Raw genomic sequence first — 21,945 nt, forward strand, 5'->3', positions numbered from 1 at the left:
ATTATGATCTCATCATAATTCACTAAGTCTGATAATGTATTCATGGACTTCATTATACACATCCCACGTGCACTATAATGAAAATGTTTTATTAATGAACATAGAACTAGATGTGGAATGTGTGATTGGCTTGCCGGTCGCATATATTTCCATCACCGAGCGAGTGGTGCGGGGAGTGGGGGATGGCGGCGGTAGCGAGCACGCTGGGGGGGGAAGAGCACTGAGCGCGCGGAGGGGGAGGGGCACCAGACTAGTTTGGGGGGCAACGGAGGAGCGCGGGGGTGGCGGATGCGCTGAGCGCCCGAAGTAGAGGTAGTGATGGTGGGGGCGATTGGGAGTGTGTGGGTTGACAATTTTTTTATTTATTTAAATATAACATAAACCGGTACTGGTCCGGTCTGACCTTCAGACCGGATCCGGATCGACCGGCTAGTCCCCCCTGGAAATGGTGGACTGCCGGTCGTAGTTCGGTCCAGGCCAACCAGTCCCTGGTCCAAAATGTCAAAGGCTACACATAACCCCTTTCCAATGATGTGGACAACTTTGCGAAAAGAATCTCTAATTAATAGATTTAATTATGGATTACTAACTTTCACGTGGACTACTCCTAGAGAATTGCGCCTAACGAGCTTTACGTGATGTCAGCAATACTGAATGGGCCTGAGTTTTGGGCCAATGGGGTGATTGGGTCAATCAGAAGAATTTAAAGAGCTGTTCGGTCGAGTTTCTACACTTCCCCAATCATTTCTTGCGATGTAAACCTTTTCGATGACCTGGACAGCCCGCGGGAAGAATCTCCGGTTAATAGATTTAATTATGGATAAGTAACTGACACGTGGACAGCTCCTCGAGAATTGCGCCTGACGAGCTTTAAGTGACGTTGACAATAGTGAATGGGCCTGAGTTTTTTACTGATCGGCCCAATAAGAAGATTTTGTCCATTCGGTTGAGTTTCTAGATTCCGCCAATCATCTCCGGCCATGTAACCGTTTCAGATGATTTGCACAGCTCGGCGGAAAGAATCTCTAATTAATGGACTTAATCACGGATTAGTAACTGACACGTGGACCGCTCCTCGAGAATTGCGCCTGACGAGCTTCATCTGACGTCATCAATAGGGAATGGGCCTGCGTTTTGGGCTGACCGGCCCAATAAGAAGATTTTAAAGAGCTGTCGCTGAAGTTTATGCTTGTTTGGTTGAGTTTCTTCGCTCCGGCGCGGTCATGGCGGAGAGGGAAGGTTCCATGGCGGGAGAGGGAGTAGTCTACGAAACCCTAGATTCAGTGCCTTTCTTTGAGGACGATCCTCTGCAGCAGTATGCGATCTTCCGTCGCCAGATTTCCTCGCAGACGTCGGTCTCCGCCGGTACCCCCGCGACGGAGTTTTTCTCTCTCGATTTGTCCCCGAATGGCGAGGAGACAGCTTGCCATGAGCCATCGGAGATGAACACTCCGTCGCAGTTTGTTTCCCGGAGTACTCTTGAAGGTGACTTCTCTCCGGAGTTCGCGTGGTTGCGCGCTGGCAGCCGCTTCAGGAGCCCCATGGTCCAGTTGCACCAAGGTGCGCTCTTGCTTTGACCGATTTGGGGAAGGTTGGGAATTTTTTCGATTCTGTTTTCGGAGCCCCTGGAATTTCTCTGGCAATCGAAACAGAGTGAAGTTGTTGTGTTTTGAAAGAAATAAATTTGGGTACTGATAAAATGCAAGGTTTAATGGTTGATAGAGCGTGACTAGCCTCGAGGGGTTCTTGTATCCAACTTTGAATTTATTTTTTTGCATCTGAATGTTCCTATAATCTAGCGTATTGAATCGAATTTGTAAGATGCAATGCGATTATTAGAAAATCTGTAGTGCTTCTTAATTTTTTTGTTGTGGATAGAAATTCCATGCCTGTTTCATGAGAGGGGTTTGATTTATATACAGAGATTCTCGACTTCTGTGACTTTCTTTCTCCAACGCCCGAAGAGGAAGGAATTCGGAACGAGGCAGTAAAACGAGTTTTTGAGGTCATCAAGTATATCTGGCCGCACTGTACTGTAAGATGTCGACATAAACACCATTTATTATTTTCCAATTTCTCAATCTTCCACTTTTTTGGGCTCTATTTTTTTTTTAATTTCCTAGGTTGATGTCTTCGGATCTTACAAAACAGGGCTTTATTTGCCGACGAGTGATGTCGATGTAGGTACTTGCAAACTTTTTGCCTTGATATTTTCTTTCTTCGCTCAAGATACTGTAATTTTATTTCTTAATATTTCGATTTACTGTCTTCCAAATATATCCTGAAATGGTTCAATCTTCTACGTTTTTTTTAGTCATGATCGAGGTTTTGGCTAATGCAGCTGTCCACCCTTTCCTTCTAACTGGAGAACTTTCTAAATAATAACCAGCTTCTCTGATTTTCTTTCACATAGGCTGTGATCTTGAATTCAAAAGTGCAAACTCCTCAAATGGGTCTCAAGGCTCTTTCTAGAGCATTGTCCCAGAAAAGTATTGCTACGAAGATTCAGGTGCCCTTTTTCTCTCCAGCATTTGCTCAATATCATTGTTGTCTTTTACTGAATCATTAATACAGTTTTACAGTTCTAATGTTGTTATCCTGTCTTAGGTAATTGGAAAAGCCCGCGTACCGATAATAAAGTTTGTTGAAAAGCAAAGTGGAATTGCGTTCGACATCAGGTTATTCCTCATCATTGGACTAATTCATTGCTTCGCTTATTGGATTAAATCAAAAAAAATTTAATGTTCTTCATTGTCATGAATTCTTCTCTACGTTTGAAAGAGTTTTCTCTCTTTCAGCTTCGATATGCATAGCGGCCCGGATGCGGCATATTTTATAAAGGTGTGCATACCTGTTCCCTTCTTTTTCTTCTTCATCCTTTCTGCTTCTTGTTAACGATGAGGTGGGCATTTTTTCTCATAATTGATTTCTCCATCGTAAAAAGCCTACGTTAATGGGCATTTTTTTGTTTATCATCTTAAAGTAATGTTAAAACTTGAATTCGAATTATCATCTATGCTTTTCTACCATGGTGATGTCACCCTTCCATTAATCACATGATCTTTATTACTGCCTCCAATTAGCCCGATGTGCTTGGAATTTCTTTTAGCAAAAACATTCATCATTTACAATGTAAGCTTATTCCTTTTGGCCACTATTTTGTTGAGCAACATTGCTAGGTTTATCTCTAACGGGGTTGCGTGCCTTTTCAGGAAGCTGTATCAAAGATGCCTCCTTTGAAACCTCTCTGCCTAATCTTAAAAGTGTTCCTGAAGCAGAGAGAGCTGAACGAGGTGTGCTTTTGAAAAGATACTCAAACTTCCCATCGATTTCAATGTCCAAGTTATTATTTTATTTTTTAGGTATTTTCTGGTGGGGTAGGTTCGTATGCGCTCACCGCGATGCTCATCGCGCATCTTCAGGTAACTGTTATGAAAATCAACGATATTTGTTCCTTCCCATCAGTAGTCTTATTTTCTCATGAAATAAAAATAATTATAGTTTATGAACTATCCGGTAAAATCATTAATAGATACATTGGAGGGGGCAGAGCGTACTGTCGCAGACGATGCAGGAGCATAATCTGGGAACTCTTTTGGTATGTCTTAGTTCTAATTTAAGAATTGCCTGGAAAGAAGGGAAATATGGTGAATGCCTGAAGCAGAGGTAATATATTCAGCATGTTTTTCTTGTATCTCATGCAAACCAGGTTAGTTTTTTTGACTTCTACGGCCATAAACTAAACAACGGGCATGTGGGTGTATCCTGCCAATCACCAGGCAACTTTTATGTAAAGAGCATACGGGGGTAATTATAATAACTATTTCTCCCATTTTACTTCAAATTCTCTGGACCCGCACATAACCTTTTTTTTTTTACTTCTCAGATTCTTCAACGATTCGCATCCAAATCTTCTGTCAATAGAGGACCCCCAGGTGAAATCCGAGTTAATTTCCTTCCAATTTTTTCCCATCTCAATCCCATAAATAAACCATTATAACTCAAAGTGGATCATGTTTACTGCCATTTCGCAGCAACCAGGGAATGACATTGGAAAGAATTCTTTCAAGTACTGCAAGGTTAGAGGGATTTTATGTCAATGCAAGAAAAAATCTAATAAAATCAGATCTTGCTGAAGCGGAGCCGGAATCACTTACGCCTCGTTTAACTATCAGGTGAAATCGGCGTTTGCGACGGCTTATGCAACCTTGACAAATGCACGAATCATGAGCGAGGCAACGGAGAAGGGCATTCTAGGGCTAATCATCAGACGAGACCCGGCATGGGTAAATCGCATGGAGGGTTCGAAAGGGGGCGGCCTGCCTCTAGAACAACCCGACAGCCTGAGATTCCAAGGCGTGGGCGATATCTTCTGCAACTGGCAATTAACGGAGGAAGAACCTCTCCCAAGAAAAAAGAAACTCAAGTCGAACACAACCCGGTTAAAGGAAAAGTTTGCCAGGAGAAAACAACGAAAAGAGGCGGCCCTTCATCAGAACCGGGTTTGAGATAGGCTGTCAAACCCTTTTTTTATTTATAATTCATTTTTCTGCTTGTTTCTTCATGTGGGATTCATAAGCTTACCAACTGTGTTGAAAGCTATAGCTGATAGCAAGGACGCTCCTTTTCATCTTTAAGCAGGATGTTGTACTTCAATACTAGGTAAAAATAAAAAATAATGCAGGTGTTTCTAGAATTGGTAGGTGTGGTCACTGTACATGTGGGCGGTCAAGTTCAGGGACTGCAGCATGGCCTCGCCTCTTCTGTTGAATGAGAAGGTGGAGATTCCGCCGTTATTTACGTCAATTGCTCGGAATCTGCATTAATACGTCATTGAACAAGTGATTATTGCATTTGATTCGATTATCAATTGGTGATTAGATCATTCTGGTTGGTATAGTTCTGGATCGTCCTGGACGTGGACGGGACGGGACAAATTTTGTCCCATCTGACGTCCGGATCCAGTGTAGGAACGAAGGACAGGACGAATTTTCATCCGACGGTATGAAACCGTCTCGTCCAGTCCTCCTGGGACAAATTTTTGTCCTGTCCCTCGCCCCGGACTAAAAAAACCATTTGATTTTTTTAATGTATCAATATGGATTTTTCTAAGTTTTTTAGGGAAATATGGAAGAGATTTAATCCAAGTAGACATATGTACAATTATTTCTGAGCCGCATCAGTTTGCATGCACGAAAAAATACATGTATTTTGATGCAAATTGTCCTAGCAAGGTGGCTACATCTTAACCATTGCATGTGAATCCGGAAGTTTTTTGTCTACATTCGTCTGTCCATTGTCCGAGACCTCTGGACAGACGGTTTTTCATCCCACGGGACGAAAACCGATCTGTCCGGTGGTCCTCGGGATGAATTTTCATCCCGAATTTCTTCCATACCCCTAGACGGGACGATTTTTTCATCCCGGGACGAAAAAATCGTCCCGTCCTCGTCCCTGATCTATAACTGGTTGGTTTACCGTTCCGGTCCAAGGCCAAGGGCAGTGCAGATGAGAGCTCGCAAAATTGACTTGTGAGTGACCACCAAGAAGCTCTCTCCCTGTCACAGAGAAGATAGATCAAGGGAAGAATCATCATTTAAATTAACAGGAAAATAAGAAAGAAATGTATCACTAACTTGGGCGGCCAGGATTTCTCGCCAGGCTTCCCTCGCGGTGCCCCACAGCCGTCGGATTGGGTACACCCCGTCGACGTGGAAATTTGAGGGATCTTCTCGCCAGGAGTGGTATAATTCAGGGTGCTTCTTCTTCGCTTCGGCTGCGTACAGTTTCTGGGGAATTTGTTTATGTGTGCGTAGAACAATGTTATAACTATACAGTTTCAATGTATACCGTTCGTCATGCCTTCCAAGAAGAACAAGTGGGCCTCTTTCAGGGAATCCAGGAACACCAGCGGCTCCTCCCTCTCCACCCACATTACTTCTGCCGTTGACTGCAACCCCAAAACAAGATTCAGATTCAGATTCATATAAAATATATCAAGTAACTAAAAGATTGGGAAACCTTGGCGCGTGATATCGGGCTGGCAAAGCACTGATCAAAGTGCACGTTCGATAAAGCTTTCCGGCATCTCTCGGCTTGTTGAATGCCGACTTCAGTCAAGACGGAGAGATTCGAGCTTCCCTGCGTGCGAATAAAATAAATTATACAGATAAAACTTATATTATATGATTGATGAATCGTGTTCTTATTGGGGAGATGGGAAACCTGAACTCGGCTTTCTTCGTTCCAAGTGCTAAGCCCGTGGCGGACGAGAGTAACTGTCTTGGGATAAGGCAGGGGTTTATCGGTGAGGGAAGTAGTCGCCCCTTTGAAATCGAACGCGCCTCCCGTCATGGAGGAGACGCTTTCCAATTGTTCCACCGCCGAGAGACGATGGTAGCCGTTTTCAGATTCGGAAATCCGGTTGTCCACTCGCCCTGCGTAAATTTACATGATCAGATTGGCAGAAAATGATGAATCGACGCAAACATCAGTACTTTCTCATCAGTTTCTTCCTTTTTCTTTTTGAAAATCACGAAGAGGTTTTTTTGTTTGTTTTGTTTGTTTACAGTGTCTCCTAATGATGAAAGTACTTCATCGAGAAGATTGATGCTGCGATGCAAAATTTGCGTAGCGGCTGTCGAATTTGAATCTCGAGACTTCAAAATCGATAGTCTGATACGGAAAATCTATGCTGAATGCGCTAGCCATTGAATAAGTTAAGGCGACAGTGAGATGATTAGGGTATCAGTGCCGGACTGCCACACGCAATAGCTTAACTCCGATTTCAGTTGCGTTTGAAAAACGGTTCAAGAGATTTAAGAAGGTTAGACACCCTTGGACACGAAAGTTATTTAACAGTTGGGAAGCGAATGGTTATTTCTTTCAGTTCATCAACACAAACAGCAAAAATGAACAGCTACTTCTTCTGGGACTTTGATTTCAGCTATTTCATCCGATCATAGACCATCCGATTCAAAAGACAGCGAACAAACGGAGAACCGGGGCATGTAAACATTGTAAATTTCCTTGCAGATCATCGGATTCACGCAAAACATCCACCGAAGGAGAGATGAAAATTAGAAATATGAATGTTCACACTGACCAGTCGCCGTCGTGGAGCCATCACCAGCATCACATCGGCATGAACTGCGGAGTAGTTTAAAGATCGCCGGCGATCTTCTCCGGCGGGAGCAGCGAAGATCTGGAGAAGCGTAGACTGGACTCGCAATCAGCGAAGCAGATCCCATCTTCTCTCTCTATCTCAATCTCTCTCTCGAGAGCCCTGGATTATTTTATTACCTTCAATCGGTAGCGGATAAGCCTGTGAGAGGCCTCAGGCACAAGATTGATTCAACGGCTCAGATCTCATCCAGACTCCTCGTGCACGTATCCGCTGATTTTTTTGCCTACACCACGTTCGAAATGGAATTGAAAACGGAAAACGTGATTCAATCTTCGACTCAATACTGCGAACTAAAATTTAAAATTGAAAAGTTGATAGACCGTTCCAAGGAGTTTTGACGATCGGGAAGAGATGGAGAGGACGATCGCCGCGTGCGAGTTCATCATCGTCCTCGTCATCTGAAGTAGCATACAAATCGCCATCTATGAACGATGATGAACTCGTCCTCTTCATTTCATCAGGTTGAAAACGAGTTAACATCGTTCTCTCGGTCCAGAGACGTGAATCTCTGATAATATCGAGATCAGCAAGAGGGAAAAGCGAGATTAATCGAAAGAAGAAGAAAGCATGAATCTACGAAGTACGAACGATGAGAAAGCTAGAAATTGTGCGCCACCTCTGATTGATCTTCGAAGGTTGAGATTCGATGATGCTGATGATGTTCTCGATCTCGATCTACGATCGAGATGAAAACCAGAAGAGATTGTTCATCTGCAGAAAAACATCAAAGATCGAAAGCTCGAATCCCGGGAAGAAAAGAAAAACCAGATTTGGCGGGAGAAGGAAGAACAACGGTGGGTCCCACCTCTCAGCGAACAGAGCAATGATAACAACCTTCCACTACGTTTTCTTCGATAGGACGGTTCTGCCCCTACCGTTTATAACTGACTCGCCGACGCCGGCAGCCGTATAAAGAGGCTGGGAAACCGTTTACGCAGTCCAGTGTAATTTTCCAATTTTTACAAGAGTATTATTGTCCTTTCCTTCTATCTGATGGCCGACGTAAACAGCGGCCATGCACGGATTATCCTCTGCTCAGCCTTTCAAATTCTGCCCCCGCACGTACTCTCTTTCTCTCTCTAATCTCTCTCTTTCTCTCTCTACTGTCTCTCTTTCTCTCTCTAAGTTTCTGTCTCTAATCTCTCTCTACGCTCTATCTTTATCTCTCTCTCTCTCTGGGTCAGTTTGCAGGATAAACAGGAGGGCCTTTGCTGAATGTTTTATAAGGCTGGTGCTCGAGAAACAGACATAGCAAGGCTTCTCTTTTCCGATCTTCATCTCTCTTTGCTGTTTCACTTTCAACCGGGCTGCGATTCCCCCGAGGTAAATCTGATTTTTCTTGAACATTACTCTTGTGGAATTCTTCCTCCAGAGTTTTATAATCTTGCTGTTTCTTTGCGATGAAATTCTGCGCTGGAAACGATAATTCCGGGAGTTGATTACACGGAGTGCAATGGCAGCGTTTCTTGCTTTTGTTTTCTGCCGCTCGCTTCTCTTGATCTTTTGCAATTCGATGAACCTCTGCTTTCAACTCCTCAACAACCTGATCTTTGATCTCGGTGTTCGTTTTTCGCTTCATCCGCTTTCTTGAAATTATAATCCGTCTGTTCCTTCGCAGCAAGTTTTTTTAACAACAGGCTTAAAATTATGTGTTTCTTATCGTCGATGACGATTATAACCAGCGGTTTAGTGTAACTCGCCTGGAATGGACGGCTTGATCTTGATTTCCAAGCTTGAAAGCAGCATCCCGTCGGCCATTAATCTACCGCGAAGGACTGATTTTTTTCCCTTCCGTGCCTTTCGCTTGATTTATCCCAAGAACTTATCCAGCAACGTTCGATCTTCATTCTTGGAAATCAGAATCGCCAACGAAGATCGCGTCATTCCACTAATCCCGCTTCCCTTGTTCATTTTTACGTCTACGCAGATCTTTACGCTGTCAGGATTTCCATGATGGACGTCTCTGATGAAAACATGCTGGCGGCTATGGGTCAGCCGAGTACGGTAATGGAACCATCATCTCTCTCTCTTCCTCTCTATCATCATGTGTCATCTCCTTTTCTTCATCTGATTATGCCTCTCTCTTCGGAGATGAAGATAAACCCGATATTATAAGTCTGATTTAGAACTATTTCTCAGGATTTGAAGTACTACTCTAAGAGGAATTTCTCAGTGGGCACGATCGCTGAGACGCCATCGTCGCCGCCGCGCAGACAAATCGTGCAAATCCCCACGAACTACACTGCCTACCCGTCGCATTCAACCATTTTTGGTAATCACTGATCTAAAACCAGCGGAATCCTTGAAACGGAAACACTTCACATCGTTCTTCTTCGCTTGTTGCAGACACGTTCGAGCTCGGCGGGTTTTACGAGATCGACCACGCGCAGCTACCGCCGACATTCCCTGCTCATCTGAAAGACGTACGAGTTGTCAAGGTCTGTACTTCAAACATCGATCAATTGAAATCCTTTTTTTTTTTTAAATTCCGGTTTAAATTATCGCAGGTGACTGAGAGAAACGGCCTGAACATCACCGTCAGCTTCCCCAGCTCGATCTCTCTGAGCAAGTTCTTCGAAGAGAAGGCGGATTATCCAGATTTAGACGAGCATTTCGTCTTCGACTTCGATCACGCGCCGAAAATTCTCAGGCGGATGATTTCCTTTGCTGAGTTTGAGAGAGAAGGGCAGCTGGGTCGCTTCTGGGTTTCAGATTCTACCCTTCTCAACGAAGAAGAAGAGGAAGAGAGAGGGGTGGTGACGGAGTCTTGCCTTGTCATTCTAAAGCGCTCTGGAGCCATCGGCTGGGGCGTTCAACGTAAGATCAGGTACTTTGGCCGCCACAGGGTCGATAATTCCTCTCAGGCCGTCTCTCTAGTGAAGGGAGAAACCGGAAAGAGAACGCGGGAGCTCCCCGGGAAGAAGACGGTAAAGAAGGAGAAGAGCTTCAAGAAATCGAAGCTCGACAGAGGAAGGGCGTGCAAGGGTTCCAGCGATCGATGGTCCTCAGAAAGGTGAGAAGAGACTCTCTGCCCATTCTCTCAATTGGGATTCGGTTAGAATCAGGATCCCATTCTTTCTAAAAACTTTGATCATTCACTCTATTGGGATTCGGTTAGAATCGGAATCCCATTCTTGCTTAAAGCTTAGACCATTCACTCTGTTGGGATTCAGTTTGAATCAGAATCCCACTCTCTCTTAAAACTTAGATCGTTCACTCTATTGGGTCTCGGTTTGAGTCAGAAACCCATTCTTTCTTAAAACTTTGATCATTCACTCAATTGGGATTCGGTTAGAATCAGAATCCCATTCTTGCTTAAAGCTTAAATCATTCACTCTATTGGGATTCGGTTTGAATAAGAATCCCACTCTTTCTTAAAGCTTAGTTCATTCACTCAATTGGGAATCGATTTGAATCAGAATTTTTACCCATTTGGATTGAACAGGTACTTGGCGGCGGAGCTGAAGCTGCTGGAGATCATGAAAGAGAAGGGGGCAGCGCTGGGGAGCCCAATACTGAGGCCGGAGCTAAGGGAGGCGGCGAGGAAGCACATAGGAGATACGGGTTTGTTAGATCATCTCCTAAAACACATGGCTGGGAAGGTGGTGGGAGAAGGGAAAGAGAGGTTTAGAAGGCGCCACAACCCAGAAGGCGCCATGGAATACTGGCTCGAACCCGCCGAGCTGCAAGATCTGAGACGCTCTTCTGGCGTCTCCGACCCTTTCTGGATGCCCCCTCCTGGCTGGAAGCCCGGCGATCTCATCTCTCCTTGCGGTCTCGTCTGCACCAAAGAAATCGACCTCTTGAAGGACCAACTCTCCTCTCTCCGAAGGTTCAACTCTCCCCCCCCCCCCCATACACACACTTCTCTATCTCTATCTATTTCTAAGGTTTTTTTTTTTTTTTGATTTTAGGGAGGTGGACTGGCTACGATCGGCGAGTCTAGAGGAGAAGGACGCCAGGGAGAGGGGGGACGCCGCCAGCGCGGTTAAAATTCAGGTGGGTTTTTCATTACGGTCCCCAATTTTCAATTTTTAGAGGAGGCTTCTCTGGTCTTTCAGGAGAGCTGCAAAAGCCTGATGAAGTCGAACGGGAAGCTGGAGGAGCAGATAACGGCGATGGCGAGACAACTGCAGTTTGTGCAGGTAGAGAAGAGGGAGAGAGATGAACGGCTGGGATTTATCTCTGTATATGTTGTGAAGGGGCTGACGGGGGGTTGGTTGGGGGGGGTGCAGGAGGAGCTTCAGAGGGTGAAGTCAGAGGAGGGGAGGAGAGAGAGAGAAGGAGAGAAGATGGGTCGGCGGAGCGGGTTTAGGATATGCAAGCCGGAGGGGACGTTTCTGTGGCCGAGTGTGGGGGGAGAGGGGACGACGAACAGCAGTACGACGGGAGGAGAAGAGCCGGCTGCGGTTCCGGCGACGCCCCATTCGGCGTGCTCCGCTACATCGCCGCCGTCCGTTCCGGATCTTTCGGCGGCCTCCGCCGTTCATCGCGCCAAGGTGGTGGTCGTCGCCCATCGCGAGGGGGAGACGACGGGCTGCTCCGACCTCCTCTGCTCTCCAGTTGTGGGCAAGGTGCGCCTCTCTCTCTCTCTCTCTCTCTCTCTCTCTCTCTCTCTCTCTCTCTCTCTCTTTCTTTCCTTCACCCCTGTCTCTCCCTCTCTCTACTTCTCTCTCTACTTCTCTCTCTCTCTCTCGCTCTCTCTCTTTCTTTCTTTCCTTCCCCCCTGTCTCTCCCTCTCTCTACCTCTCTCTCTCTCTCTTTCTTTCTTTCCTTCCCCCCTGTCTCTCCCTCTCTCTACCTCTCTCTCTCTCTCTTTCTTTCTTTCCTTCCCCCCTGTCTCTCCCTCTCTCTACCTCTCTCTCTCTCTCTCTCTATCTCTCTCTCTCTCTTTCTTTCCTTCCCCCCTTTCTCTCCCTCTCTCTCTCTCTCTCTCTCTCTCTCTCTCTCTCTCTCTCTCTTTCTCTCTCTCTTTCTTTCTTTCCTTCCCCCCTGTCTCTCCCTCTCTCTATCTCTCTCTCTCTCTCTCTCTCTCTCTCTCTCTCTTTCTCTCTCTCTCTCTTTCTTTCTTTCTTTCTTTCCTTCCCCCCTGTCTCTCCCTCTCTCTACCTCTCTCTCTCTCTCTCTCTCTCTCTCTCTCTCTCTCTCTCTCTCTCTCTTTCTTTCTTTCCTTCCCCCCTGTCTCTCCCTCTCTTTCTTTCTCTCTTTCTCTCTCAATATATCTATCTATCTATCTATCGGTCTGTCAATCTATCTATCTCTCTATAACTCTCTCTCTCTCTATCGATCTATCTATCTCACTCTCTCTCTCTCTCTATCAGTATCTATCGCTATTTCTCTATCTATCTATCTCTCTATCTCTCTATATATATATATATATATCTATTTATCTATCTATTTATCGGTCTATCTAGCTATCTATCGGTCGGTCCGTCTATCTATCTTTTTATCTCTTTCTCTCTATATCTCCATCTCTCACGCTCTCTTTGTCTCTATATCTCTCTCTCTCTCTCTCTACGTATCTATCTCTATGTATATAATATACAGAGATGTAAATCTCTCTTCCTCCCTCCCTATCTATCTATATATATGTAGAAATAATATCTCTCTCTACGCCCATCCCTATCTATTATCGATCTACATATATGTAAATATCTCCCCCCCCCCCATCTAAGTATCTCTCTGCATTTATGTAAATCTCCCTCTCTGTCTCCCTCCCTCCGTCCCTCCCTATCTATGTATCTATATGCATATATGTAAATCTCTCTCTCCCTCGCTGCCTATCTACGTATCTATCTACATATATGTAAATACATATCTCTCTCTCCCTCCCTGCCTGTCTACCTATCTATCTACGTATATGTAAATACATATCTCTCTCTCTCCCTCCCTCCCTGCCTATCTATGTATCTATCTGCATATATGTATATATATATATGTATCTTATATATATCTCCCTCCCTCCTTATCTATGTATCCATCTACATATATGCATGTCTCTCTCTCCTCCCTTCCTGTCTAATTATATGTCTGCATTTATGTAAATCTCCCTCCATGTCTCCCTCCCTCCCTATATATCTATTTACATATATGTAAATCTCTCTCCCCCCCATCTATGTATGTATCTTCATATCTATAAATATCTCAATCTACCTCTCCCTCTCTTCTTCCCTACCTATCTATATATCTATTGACATAAATGAAAATCTATCTACCCCTCTCTATCTATCTATCTATGTACATTTATGTAATTCTCTCTCTTATATATTTAGTTACATATATGTAAATATCTCTCTCTTCCTCCGTATATATTTAGTTACATATATGTAAATATCTCTCTCTTCTTCCCTATCTACATAAATTGATTTACATATATGTCAATCCCTCTCTACCTCTCTGTCTATATTTCTATTTTATCTATAGATCTATGTATAAATATCTCTATCTATACATCTCTCTAACCTTGTATAATTAATACTCTCTCAGTATGTATCAATATTTTAATTCATTAGAATGAAAGATAATATATTAAAATATAATACAATCTATCAGCATTGAAGATATTTAGGGATGATGCAGGGATCATCGGCTACAGGGGTTTGGGAATCTGGAGTGTGGGGAAGAAGCATCAGTACGGAACTGGCGTTGTCCTCTCCTTGCTATCACCGTTGACGGAGAGTGATTGTTGTTGCAAGTTGAGAGGAGGGCCGTTGCCCAGCCTCTTCCTCTTCTTCTTCTTCTTCTTGAGATGTGAATCCTTATAGTTGATGCACAGTCCATGAATGTTTTTTTGGGCTGGAATTTGTGGTGTCAACCAATAGTGTTTTTAGTTTTTCTAAAAAAATATTCTCGCAGAATGTGAGAAATTATACCTTTTGATTTACCTGAAGTTGACAAAGAATTTGTGGCAGTTTATCAAAAATTAATATTCAGGGCAAAAATATTGGTTAAAAATGTTGAATCTCACCTTAATGATCATTTGTCATGACTTTGGGAGAAAGCAATTCCTGCATCTGGAGGGCAATGTGTCTAATAGTGACGTAGGATGACTACGGGGTAGACGAGGAAGGGCGGAATGACTGGGTATATGGGTAAGGGTAGGATGGATGTGTGAGGGATGACAAAGGGGAAAGGACGACGGACAGGTTGAAGAAGGGAATTGGGTTTATAAGGAGGGATAAAACAATCCACAGAAATCCACACGGTCGGATCCAGACTTTAAAACCGATGAAAAATCTGGTGGTGCAGCTCCGACCCTTATCGAGGGCGGGAGTACTGTCTTCCCCCACCGCGACGATGCCTAAGCACCGAAATCAATACGTCGGATTCGCGTCGCGAGGAAACACTCGAGAGGGAGGTGGAAGAAGCAAAAACTCAAAACCAATTCAGATTCCGACGGCGGTGGAAACTTCTCGAGAAAACACTGGACGGAGAACACTTCGACACCAGAGGGTTCAGGCGTACCTCTGCACCGTAGTGCTTGAAGAGGTAGCGGGAAATTCTGATCGTGATGCGACTGGACGAATCCGAGCGTTGAGCGGCCTAGTGGATGAGGACGAGGCTGGACGTTCCGGGCGTTGAACGGCCCTGGTTGAGTGCAGTGGGCGGAAAGTCAAGCGTGGGCGAACACCCGCGCGCGCGTGGCTTGAAGCGCCGACGGCGTTCGGACAGGGGCAGCCTGAACGCGGTCTCGGGCGGCCCGGTTTGGGCGACTTGGGCGCTCTTGGGCGGCTCTGGCGAGGGCTGCCTGGGTGGCCTTGGCGGGGCTGCCTGGGCGGCCCTAGCGGGGCTGCCTGGGGCCTTGGCGGGGCTGCCTTGGGCAGCCTTGGCGGGGCTGTCTAGGGCGACCCTGGCGGGGCTGCCTGGTGCCTTGGCGGGGCTGCCTTGGGCGGCCTTGGCGGGGCTGCCTAGGGCGGCCCGGGGGGGCAGCCTGGGCGGCCCTAGCGGGGTTGCCTTGGGCGGCTCTGGCGGGGCGGCCTGGGCGGCTCGGTCGGGGCTGCCTGGGCGGTCTGGTTGGGGCTGCCTTGGCGGCCTTGGCGGGGCTGCCTGGGCGGCCTCGACGGGGTTGTCTGGGCGGCTTTGGTGGGGCTGCCTAGGGCGGCCTGATCGGGGCTGCCTGAGCGGCCCTGGCGGGGCTGCTTGGGCTGCCAAGGCTGGGCGAACGAAGAGAGAGAGAGAGAATGGAGGGGAGGTGGGAGGCCAACGTCGCGAGGCGGCTCTGGCGGCGGCAGTAGCGACGGCGACAGTGACGACGGCTAGGGTTAAGAAGGATAGGGGAGGCTGGGCAGTCCTCCAAGAAGAGTTAACAAAACTCAATTCTTGAATTAATGACTGCCTAATGTTTCTTGAAAACAATGGCTTATATATAGGCCTTGGAGGAAAGAGAAAATGACGAGAAAATAAAGACGTGCGCCGTGTCACGCCAAAGGGCAGTTGTGGATCTGCCTCTGGCGTCGTGTCATGACGCGCGTAAGGACGTGCGTGGGTGGAGACGTGCTTGTCGACGGTTGCGGCGTGTTGACTTCGGTTGACTCCGGTTGACTGTGGTCCATAGCGGGCGTGTTGACTCCAGTTGACCGTGGTGACGCATTCGATGCTGAAGTGTTGGCGTCCTCGCCATCAAATAGTATAATTTCTTAGATGTATTACCATATCTGGAAGGGTTGGCCCACATTCAGGTTTATATTTTGGTTTTCATCATTTTTAAATATGTTCAAGTATTTTCTGGACTTTAGTCCCCTCAGATTTGGGTTTTTTGCTTATGTTTAAGCTATTACATGTTGGTTTTTAATTTAATTTTGTGATTTTATTTTAATTGGGGGCAGGTAAAACACAATGTTTGGGAAAATCATAGAAGTCCCCCCTATAACATTTTTCTCTGGATATATTATGTAAATTATTTTCTTCAACAAGAGCATGAGTATTATGGTGAATAGTAAAAACAAACCCCAGTAAAAACATTAAGAAAATTTTGAGTTTTTTCATAGGCTCACTCAGTATTTCTGATAAATATATAGTTGTTGAATATCCCTTTGATTTATTATGCTAAGGAAATACATCTATCATTGTGTATAAACTTGTGTATTCATAAGTTTTCCCATAACTGATGCATAAGGAATATTCTGTATATCTTGGGATGAAAGTTGTCTAAACTTTGGGCTCATAACGTGTCTATAATCTTCCATGCCAAAGATTTTGAGAACCTTTTTCAAAATAGCTCTTTTGACACTACCCACAAATATTTTGAATCATATCAAAGACTAATTTGAATATCATCATAAGGGACTCAGATGCAATGAACCAAAAAAATCAGTGTTTATAATGTCATTGAACGCCTTATGGTTTATGCACCAATAGTTATTATGATTCATTACAAGCACAAAGCAAGTAAGGGTGGAATCCACATGGAAATGGTGTTGAAATGTGAATTTTAAATTTAATTTTCAATTTTTATGGATTTTTGTTATATTTTTAGTAAGTAAATCAATTTTAATAATATCAAACTGATTAAAATTAATTTTAATAACAATTAACTTGACTAACAGAAAATTTAGAAGCTATAAATTTATTATAAAATCAATTTCCTAATTAACCTAAATTACTTAATTTTTTGGAATAATTTTGGGAATTTTTATAGAGATATACAATTGGAAAGATTAATTATTTGTAATTAAAATACCTTAGTTGGCACTTCAGCAGCACCTAAGAAGGCTATGATAGTGGACGTAAGTGAAGTGGAGCATATGAAAGAAATACCACTGCTGATTGCAACGGAGATGATGGCAGACTTGCGTTAGTGAGAAATAGAGGGGCCTGAGTGATGGTGATTTTTACCATTTCTGGTGGCAACGGAGATAGAGGCAACGTTAGAGGTGGTGTGTGACGATAACTTAGGAAAAAAGACAACGACATGAGTAAGAAAATGATGAAGAACACACTAACCTCCTCGTCACATGCCCAACAGTCCAAGACATGTCTTTTCTTCATGTGTCTTGATATGAACATCACTCCTTCAATCCTTCAATCTTAAAATGCAAAAACATTTTGGGTGAGCAAATCACTCGGCCTATGGTAATTACAAAAAAAAAATTAAAGGGTGACTTTTACAAGAATAGGAGGGTGTATTGACATATTCCAGATGGTGGATTAATAGAAAAGCTAAAGAAGGAACAAATCTCAGAATTTCAGCCCAAACCTCTTTCTAGATCATTAGATATCAGCATTTGAAGCTGGAGTAATCTAAGCCATCCAACTTTCTATCCTCTTTAATCCATGTGGGGCATTGCCAGAGTGGCAAAATTTTTTAGAGAAACGTGAAAAATTGAAACAACTCATTGAAGTTTTTTAATGAATTATCTTTTCTAACTTCAATTTTATTTTCTTTAAGATTCAATGTCAAAAATACCACAAAATCTAAAGAAATACGATTTTATAATTGAAATATTTAAAACGTCATAAAAATTTAAATAAATTTGAATATGTATTTTCTGATGCATGAAAGTACTTTCTTTATGAAATATAGGACATAAAATTATGTTAAAATACCATAAAATACATTAAAATATGAACTTTATTCTATAAATGAAATAAATAAATTTAAGATTTAATAACATGAATTTATAATTATTTAAATGAAAATAAACACATAAAATTATCATTTAAATCAGAATATTTATAATACTTATTTAGATATTACTGATACTATATTATGATTTAATCATAATTTACTATATGATTGCATATTTTTAAAGAATTCATTATAAACATCCCACAGGAATGATAATTATAAATATTTCAATGAACTGAAGCATTACATATATGTGTAATTGGCTTGACGACCACATAATAACTATAAATCATTAGCAAACTTTACATCACGTTGGTGATAAGCCCACCATAACCTCTCTTCTTTCCCTTGACCCCTCTCATGCTTCAGCCCGCCAGGCATGTAAGCCTTACATGTGTGCATGCATGTTGTTATAATCATACCAAGAGTTACCTTCATAGGAAAGCTTCAAAATTTTTATATTTTATTTTTTCTATCAATACCTTAAAATTGATCTAAAATAAAATAATAATAATATAAAGGTTTATTTGACCAAGACAGGTGAATGCCATCTCACCCAAAGTGATTTAAAGGTTTATGTGAGTGATTGAAGATAGGACCAGAAGCATAAAGGAATTTCCCCAAGTGTTTACTTCAGTCCACTTTGTCACCCCCAGCAGGCATTTCGGTGTTTCAATTACTATAATATAAAATTTACATTATAAGGAGGGGAAAAAAGTCATCTCAACTCAAGCATAGATCACTCACCGCCTTCCTCTAGTAAGGATGGTGCTTGGTGTACAAAGACTATCATTATTCCTAGATAATGGTAATATATGGGGTTTTATAACTAGTAAATAAAAGAATATAAATAAAGGGGTACACCTTTTCAAGTGCACCTGCATGCATCCTAGATGCCCGCTCTATATACTATCCCTGTAGGGAGAATTAGTGGTAAAGAGGTAAACAAGAAGAGAGAGCGAGAAAGGAGAGGACATGAGAAAGGGAGAGTTAGTGAATATGATAGAATTATAGAGTAAGAGAGAGTGAGGTAAGATAGGAAGAGTTAAAAGTAAGAGTTAAAAAAGACCATAGCGTGAGAGAGAATACGAGGAGATAGGAAGAAATATAGAGTAAAAGAGGACGAGAGAAGAGAGGGAGAGTTAGAACTATAAGTTAAAAAGTTACAGAGCGTGAGAGAGAATGAGAGAGAGAGAGAGAATTAGATTGTAAGAGAGACTGAGAGAGGGAGAGGGAGAGGGAGAATTATAGAGTAAGGGAGAATGAGAGAGAGAGAAGAGAGGGGCGAGGGAGAATTGGAGAGCTAGAGAGAATGAGAGGAGAGAGGGAGACTTAGAGGTAAAACAGTGAAAAAGAATCAGAGAGTAAGAGAGAATGAGAGGAGAGACGGAGGATTAGCGAGTAAGAGAGAAAGAGAGAAGAGAGGAGAAAAGAGAGCAAGAATTACAGACTAAGAGAGAATGAGATGAGATGGATTTGAATTAGAGGTAAAAAATTGAAGAAGAATCAGCAAATGAATAAACATACAACATCTTTAATGATCTCTAGAAATAACATCTCTTTATTTCACTATAGCATTGGGATGCAATGCTATAGTCAATTTAACTACAGAAGTGAGAATCAGCGAATGAATTAGGAACATAAAACAAAGAAAATTTAGAAATATTGATCTGCATAGAATAAGATTAAACCGACGAAAAATTCATAGATTAAACCGACGAAAATGCTGGAACGTACCCGCGAGTCCGCCTTCCGCCGATTCCGCCGATGTCACCATCCGCCGACGACACCGTCCACTGTCCACCGATTCCGCCATCCGCCGCCTTCAGCTCTCTTCTAGTCTTTCGTGTATTTTTTATTCAAATTTTTGAATAAAAAATACATGAAAATTCTTAAGTAAATTAAATTTGATGTGGATATCGAAACCGACAGCCAAACCCGATATCCGATATTGGCATCCTTTCCCCTGAGACAAAGATGGATGCCGACATCAAGACGGATAACGGTATCGGATATCGGCACTGTAGCAACCGATATCCGAAACCGATAACCGATATCCGATATCCAGATACCGAAAAAAATGGATATCGGAAATTCCTATTCCGGTATCCGATACAGCATCCGTCCCGATACCGGCATCCATTATCCGATACAGCATCTGTCCCGATACCGGCATCCAGTACCAGTATCGGGATGGGCGAACACTATGGTCAACTGTTAAACCCTACTTGATTGTCTGAGTTAGTACTGACGCATTTTAAGATCATTTGAGACGTCTTCTATTATATTTCATAACCTTCGCCAAAGATTTCATTATATCATCTTCCTTGAGATGTCTCCTCATATTCTGAGGGCGGACGACCCCATCTTGACTAATCAATCATCTTCCCAAAATTTTGCTTGCACCTATCTAAGACTGTTTAGAACACCATGATCAGGAATTCATAGGTCATAGTCAAGGTAAAATCGTTTGTCCGAAAGATATTTTTTGTGTCTCAGGTCTAAGGACCACTTACAAAATTGTGATGTGAAGGTACAATCGTTCGTCCAAAAGACATTTTTTGTGTGTCCAATCTAAGGATCACTTAAAAAATAGTGATGTGAATCAACATGATTGACAATTTGATATAATATCATTAAGGGATTCTACAGATATGAGTGACACTAGAACGCCCACTATATATATTTAGTGTATCTACACTAATGGCTATGGAATCGGGCATACTCATGATATGAGTGAGACTTAAGATTTTTATTCTATCTGGATACTCGCTAGTGTAAGTGTTTTTATGAAACACTCTAGTAAGTCTAAAATCACCAAAAATCTGAAGTGAAATAGTATTATGTTATTGGACACGAATAACTTCCTATCCTTGAGCAGTCTCCTATCATGTTGTGACTGAAATGGTAAGTATATCTTCACAGATCTTTGGCAATGTTGATCAATAAGAAGACAAGCAAGTCCAATGTACAAAGATTATGTGGATAAATCTAGAGGTTGACCATGTGCAGATTAAGATGACTTATGTGAGGAAGTAAATGTTAACAATTTCTATCATATGCTAGGCAATACAATTATTGTGTGTTTCGACTTTCTTTTTGAGGTCCATTGTGACTTGTTTCTATTAGTGTGTAAATCTACTCTTGTATGTGATAAGAATAAAGTGAATAATATATGTGCTAATAGATAGTAATATTCCATATAATGTGAAAAGAATGTATGCACGCGTACTATATTATGTGGTCTATAGTATTGAATAAATTAATCAGACATTATCTTTGAACTTTACAAGATTATGTGTGCCATTGTATATAATAAAGTGAATTGATCTCTTTTTATTTGTACCAATAAGTATTATTCAATACTTTTACATGATGGCATGTTTAAGAAACCATTTCCTTTGATTGGTTATGGTTCAAGAAGTTCTATGATATGTTCAACCATAATGATTTAAAACTATATTCTATGGATATTCAGTTATCATTTACGTATAACTAGTTGTTTCATATCATATTATAGACCAGATTAAAGCATTCCTAAATTTAAATCTTTATTAAGTATTTAACAGTACATCGGCTACATTTTGATTTCTTATGCTGCTAAAAATAATAAAAATATCTAAGTTTTGATGATGATTTAATGAAGTATTGGAATTTCGATGTTTTAAGCTTAGTAAGGGTTCTAAAAATTTATTAAATGCTTCATGGTTAGTCATTGAGGTGAATTGGGTAACATTGGCTTTTGCAGCTCTCTCGGTTTTACGTGAAAACTTTGGTGCTGAACCAAGTTGATCAAAATTTTGATCTTGTTTACCAGAATGTGACATGGTCTTCTCCTTGTGATGAGGCTAGACTTTATAATTAGTATTCTGAAAGTAAAATGAAATTCTGGACATACATGTTTGATTTTAGTTATATAAAACCTGAAATGAACTAATGTCAACATACTGGTTTAGACTTAATTATTATCAAAACGCCGTCGCACATAGGTTTATGTAGAAGCATAATTTTGATATTCTAGGAACATCCATTTAAATATATTCAGTTCAATATGATTGCACGCCTAAGTACATTCAGCATCAATAACACATGACCCCATCAATCTGCATGGTGAAATATACCAAAACAAGAAATGATGAATACAATAAATAAATATTGGTAAATTCAAAAATATGATTTTATTTTATTTTTA

At 42.2% G+C, this 21,945-nt stretch overlaps 3 protein-coding genes across 3 annotated transcripts; 2 read left to right on the top strand and 1 right to left on the bottom strand.

Moving 5' to 3' along the window:
* Positions 1–1,202: 1,202 nt before the first annotated feature.
* On the top strand, positions 1,203–4,637 carry LOC144703260 (Nucleotidyltransferase family protein). Its single transcript, XM_078575387.1, has 13 exons — positions 1,203–1,560; positions 1,923–2,035; positions 2,124–2,180; positions 2,414–2,509; positions 2,608–2,678; positions 2,799–2,841; positions 3,213–3,293; positions 3,363–3,422; positions 3,533–3,598; positions 3,710–3,807; positions 3,887–3,935; positions 4,035–4,079; positions 4,176–4,637. Exons 1-13 carry the CDS (start codon positions 1,224–1,226, stop codon positions 4,506–4,508), a joined length of 1,449 nt encoding a protein of 482 aa, XP_078431513.1. The 5' UTR covers positions 1,203–1,223; the 3' UTR covers positions 4,509–4,637.
* On the bottom strand, positions 4,607–7,273 carry LOC144703261 (putative 2-carboxy-D-arabinitol-1-phosphatase). Its single transcript, XM_078575388.1, has 7 exons — positions 7,106–7,273; positions 6,226–6,437; positions 6,022–6,141; positions 5,851–5,950; positions 5,637–5,776; positions 5,479–5,558; positions 4,607–4,817 (listed from the first exon to the last, which is right to left on the bottom strand). Exons 1-7 carry the CDS (start codon positions 7,248–7,250, stop codon positions 4,691–4,693), a joined length of 924 nt encoding a protein of 307 aa, XP_078431514.1. The 5' UTR covers positions 7,251–7,273; the 3' UTR covers positions 4,607–4,690.
* Positions 7,274–8,851: 1,578 nt separating this feature from the next.
* On the top strand, positions 8,852–13,982 carry LOC144703399 (protein AMEIOTIC 1 homolog). The gene is made up of 10 exons (XM_078575581.1): positions 8,852–8,870; positions 9,114–9,190; positions 9,326–9,458; positions 9,533–9,624; positions 9,694–10,199; positions 10,632–11,018; positions 11,101–11,185; positions 11,248–11,331; positions 11,422–11,760; positions 13,766–13,982. The coding sequence occupies exons 1-10, from the start codon at positions 8,852–8,854 to the stop codon at positions 13,856–13,858; spliced, it is 1,815 nt and encodes a 604-aa protein (XP_078431707.1). The 3' UTR covers positions 13,859–13,982.
* Positions 13,983–21,945: the final 7,963 nt, after the last annotated feature.

This window comes from Wolffia australiana, chromosome 5 (assembly GCF_029677425.1).
Source record: "Wolffia australiana isolate 7733 chromosome 5, ASM2967742v1".
In the NCBI taxonomy this organism is placed as follows: Eukaryota; Viridiplantae; Streptophyta; class Magnoliopsida; order Alismatales; family Araceae; genus Wolffia; species Wolffia australiana.

What these genes read in the sequence shown, in the direction of transcription:
- LOC144703260 (XM_078575387.1), top strand. Translation starts at nt 1,224, where the DNA reads ATGGCGGAGAGGGAAGGTTCCATGGCGGGAGAGGGAGTAGTCTACGAA. An exon ending in GTATTGCTACGAAGATTCAG is followed by an intron (nt 2,510 to 2,607) that starts GTGCCCTTTTTC and finishes ATCCTGTCTTAG; the next exon opens with GTAATTGGAAAAGCCCGCGT. An exon ending in ATAATCTGGGAACTCTTTTG is followed by an intron (nt 3,599 to 3,709) that starts GTATGTCTTAGT and finishes CATGCAAACCAG; the next exon opens with GTTAGTTTTTTTGACTTCTA.
- LOC144703261 (XM_078575388.1), bottom strand. Translation starts at nt 7,250, where the DNA reads ATGGGATCTGCTTCGCTGATTGCGAGTCCAGTCTACGCTTCTCCAGAT. An exon ending in TGGCTCCACGACGGCGACTG is followed by an intron (nt 6,438 to 7,105) that starts GTCAGTGTGAAC and finishes AAATTTACGCAG; the next exon opens with GGCGAGTGGACAACCGGATT. An exon ending in ACGAAGAAAGCCGAGTTCAG is followed by an intron (nt 6,142 to 6,225) that starts GTTTCCCATCTC and finishes ATTCGCACGCAG; the next exon opens with GGAAGCTCGAATCTCTCCGT.
- LOC144703399 (XM_078575581.1), top strand. An exon ending in CTATGGGTCAGCCGAGTACG is followed by an intron (nt 9,191 to 9,325) that starts GTAATGGAACCA and finishes ACTATTTCTCAG; the next exon opens with GATTTGAAGTACTACTCTAA. An exon ending in GACAACTGCAGTTTGTGCAG is followed by an intron (nt 11,332 to 11,421) that starts GTAGAGAAGAGG and finishes GGGGGGGTGCAG; the next exon opens with GAGGAGCTTCAGAGGGTGAA.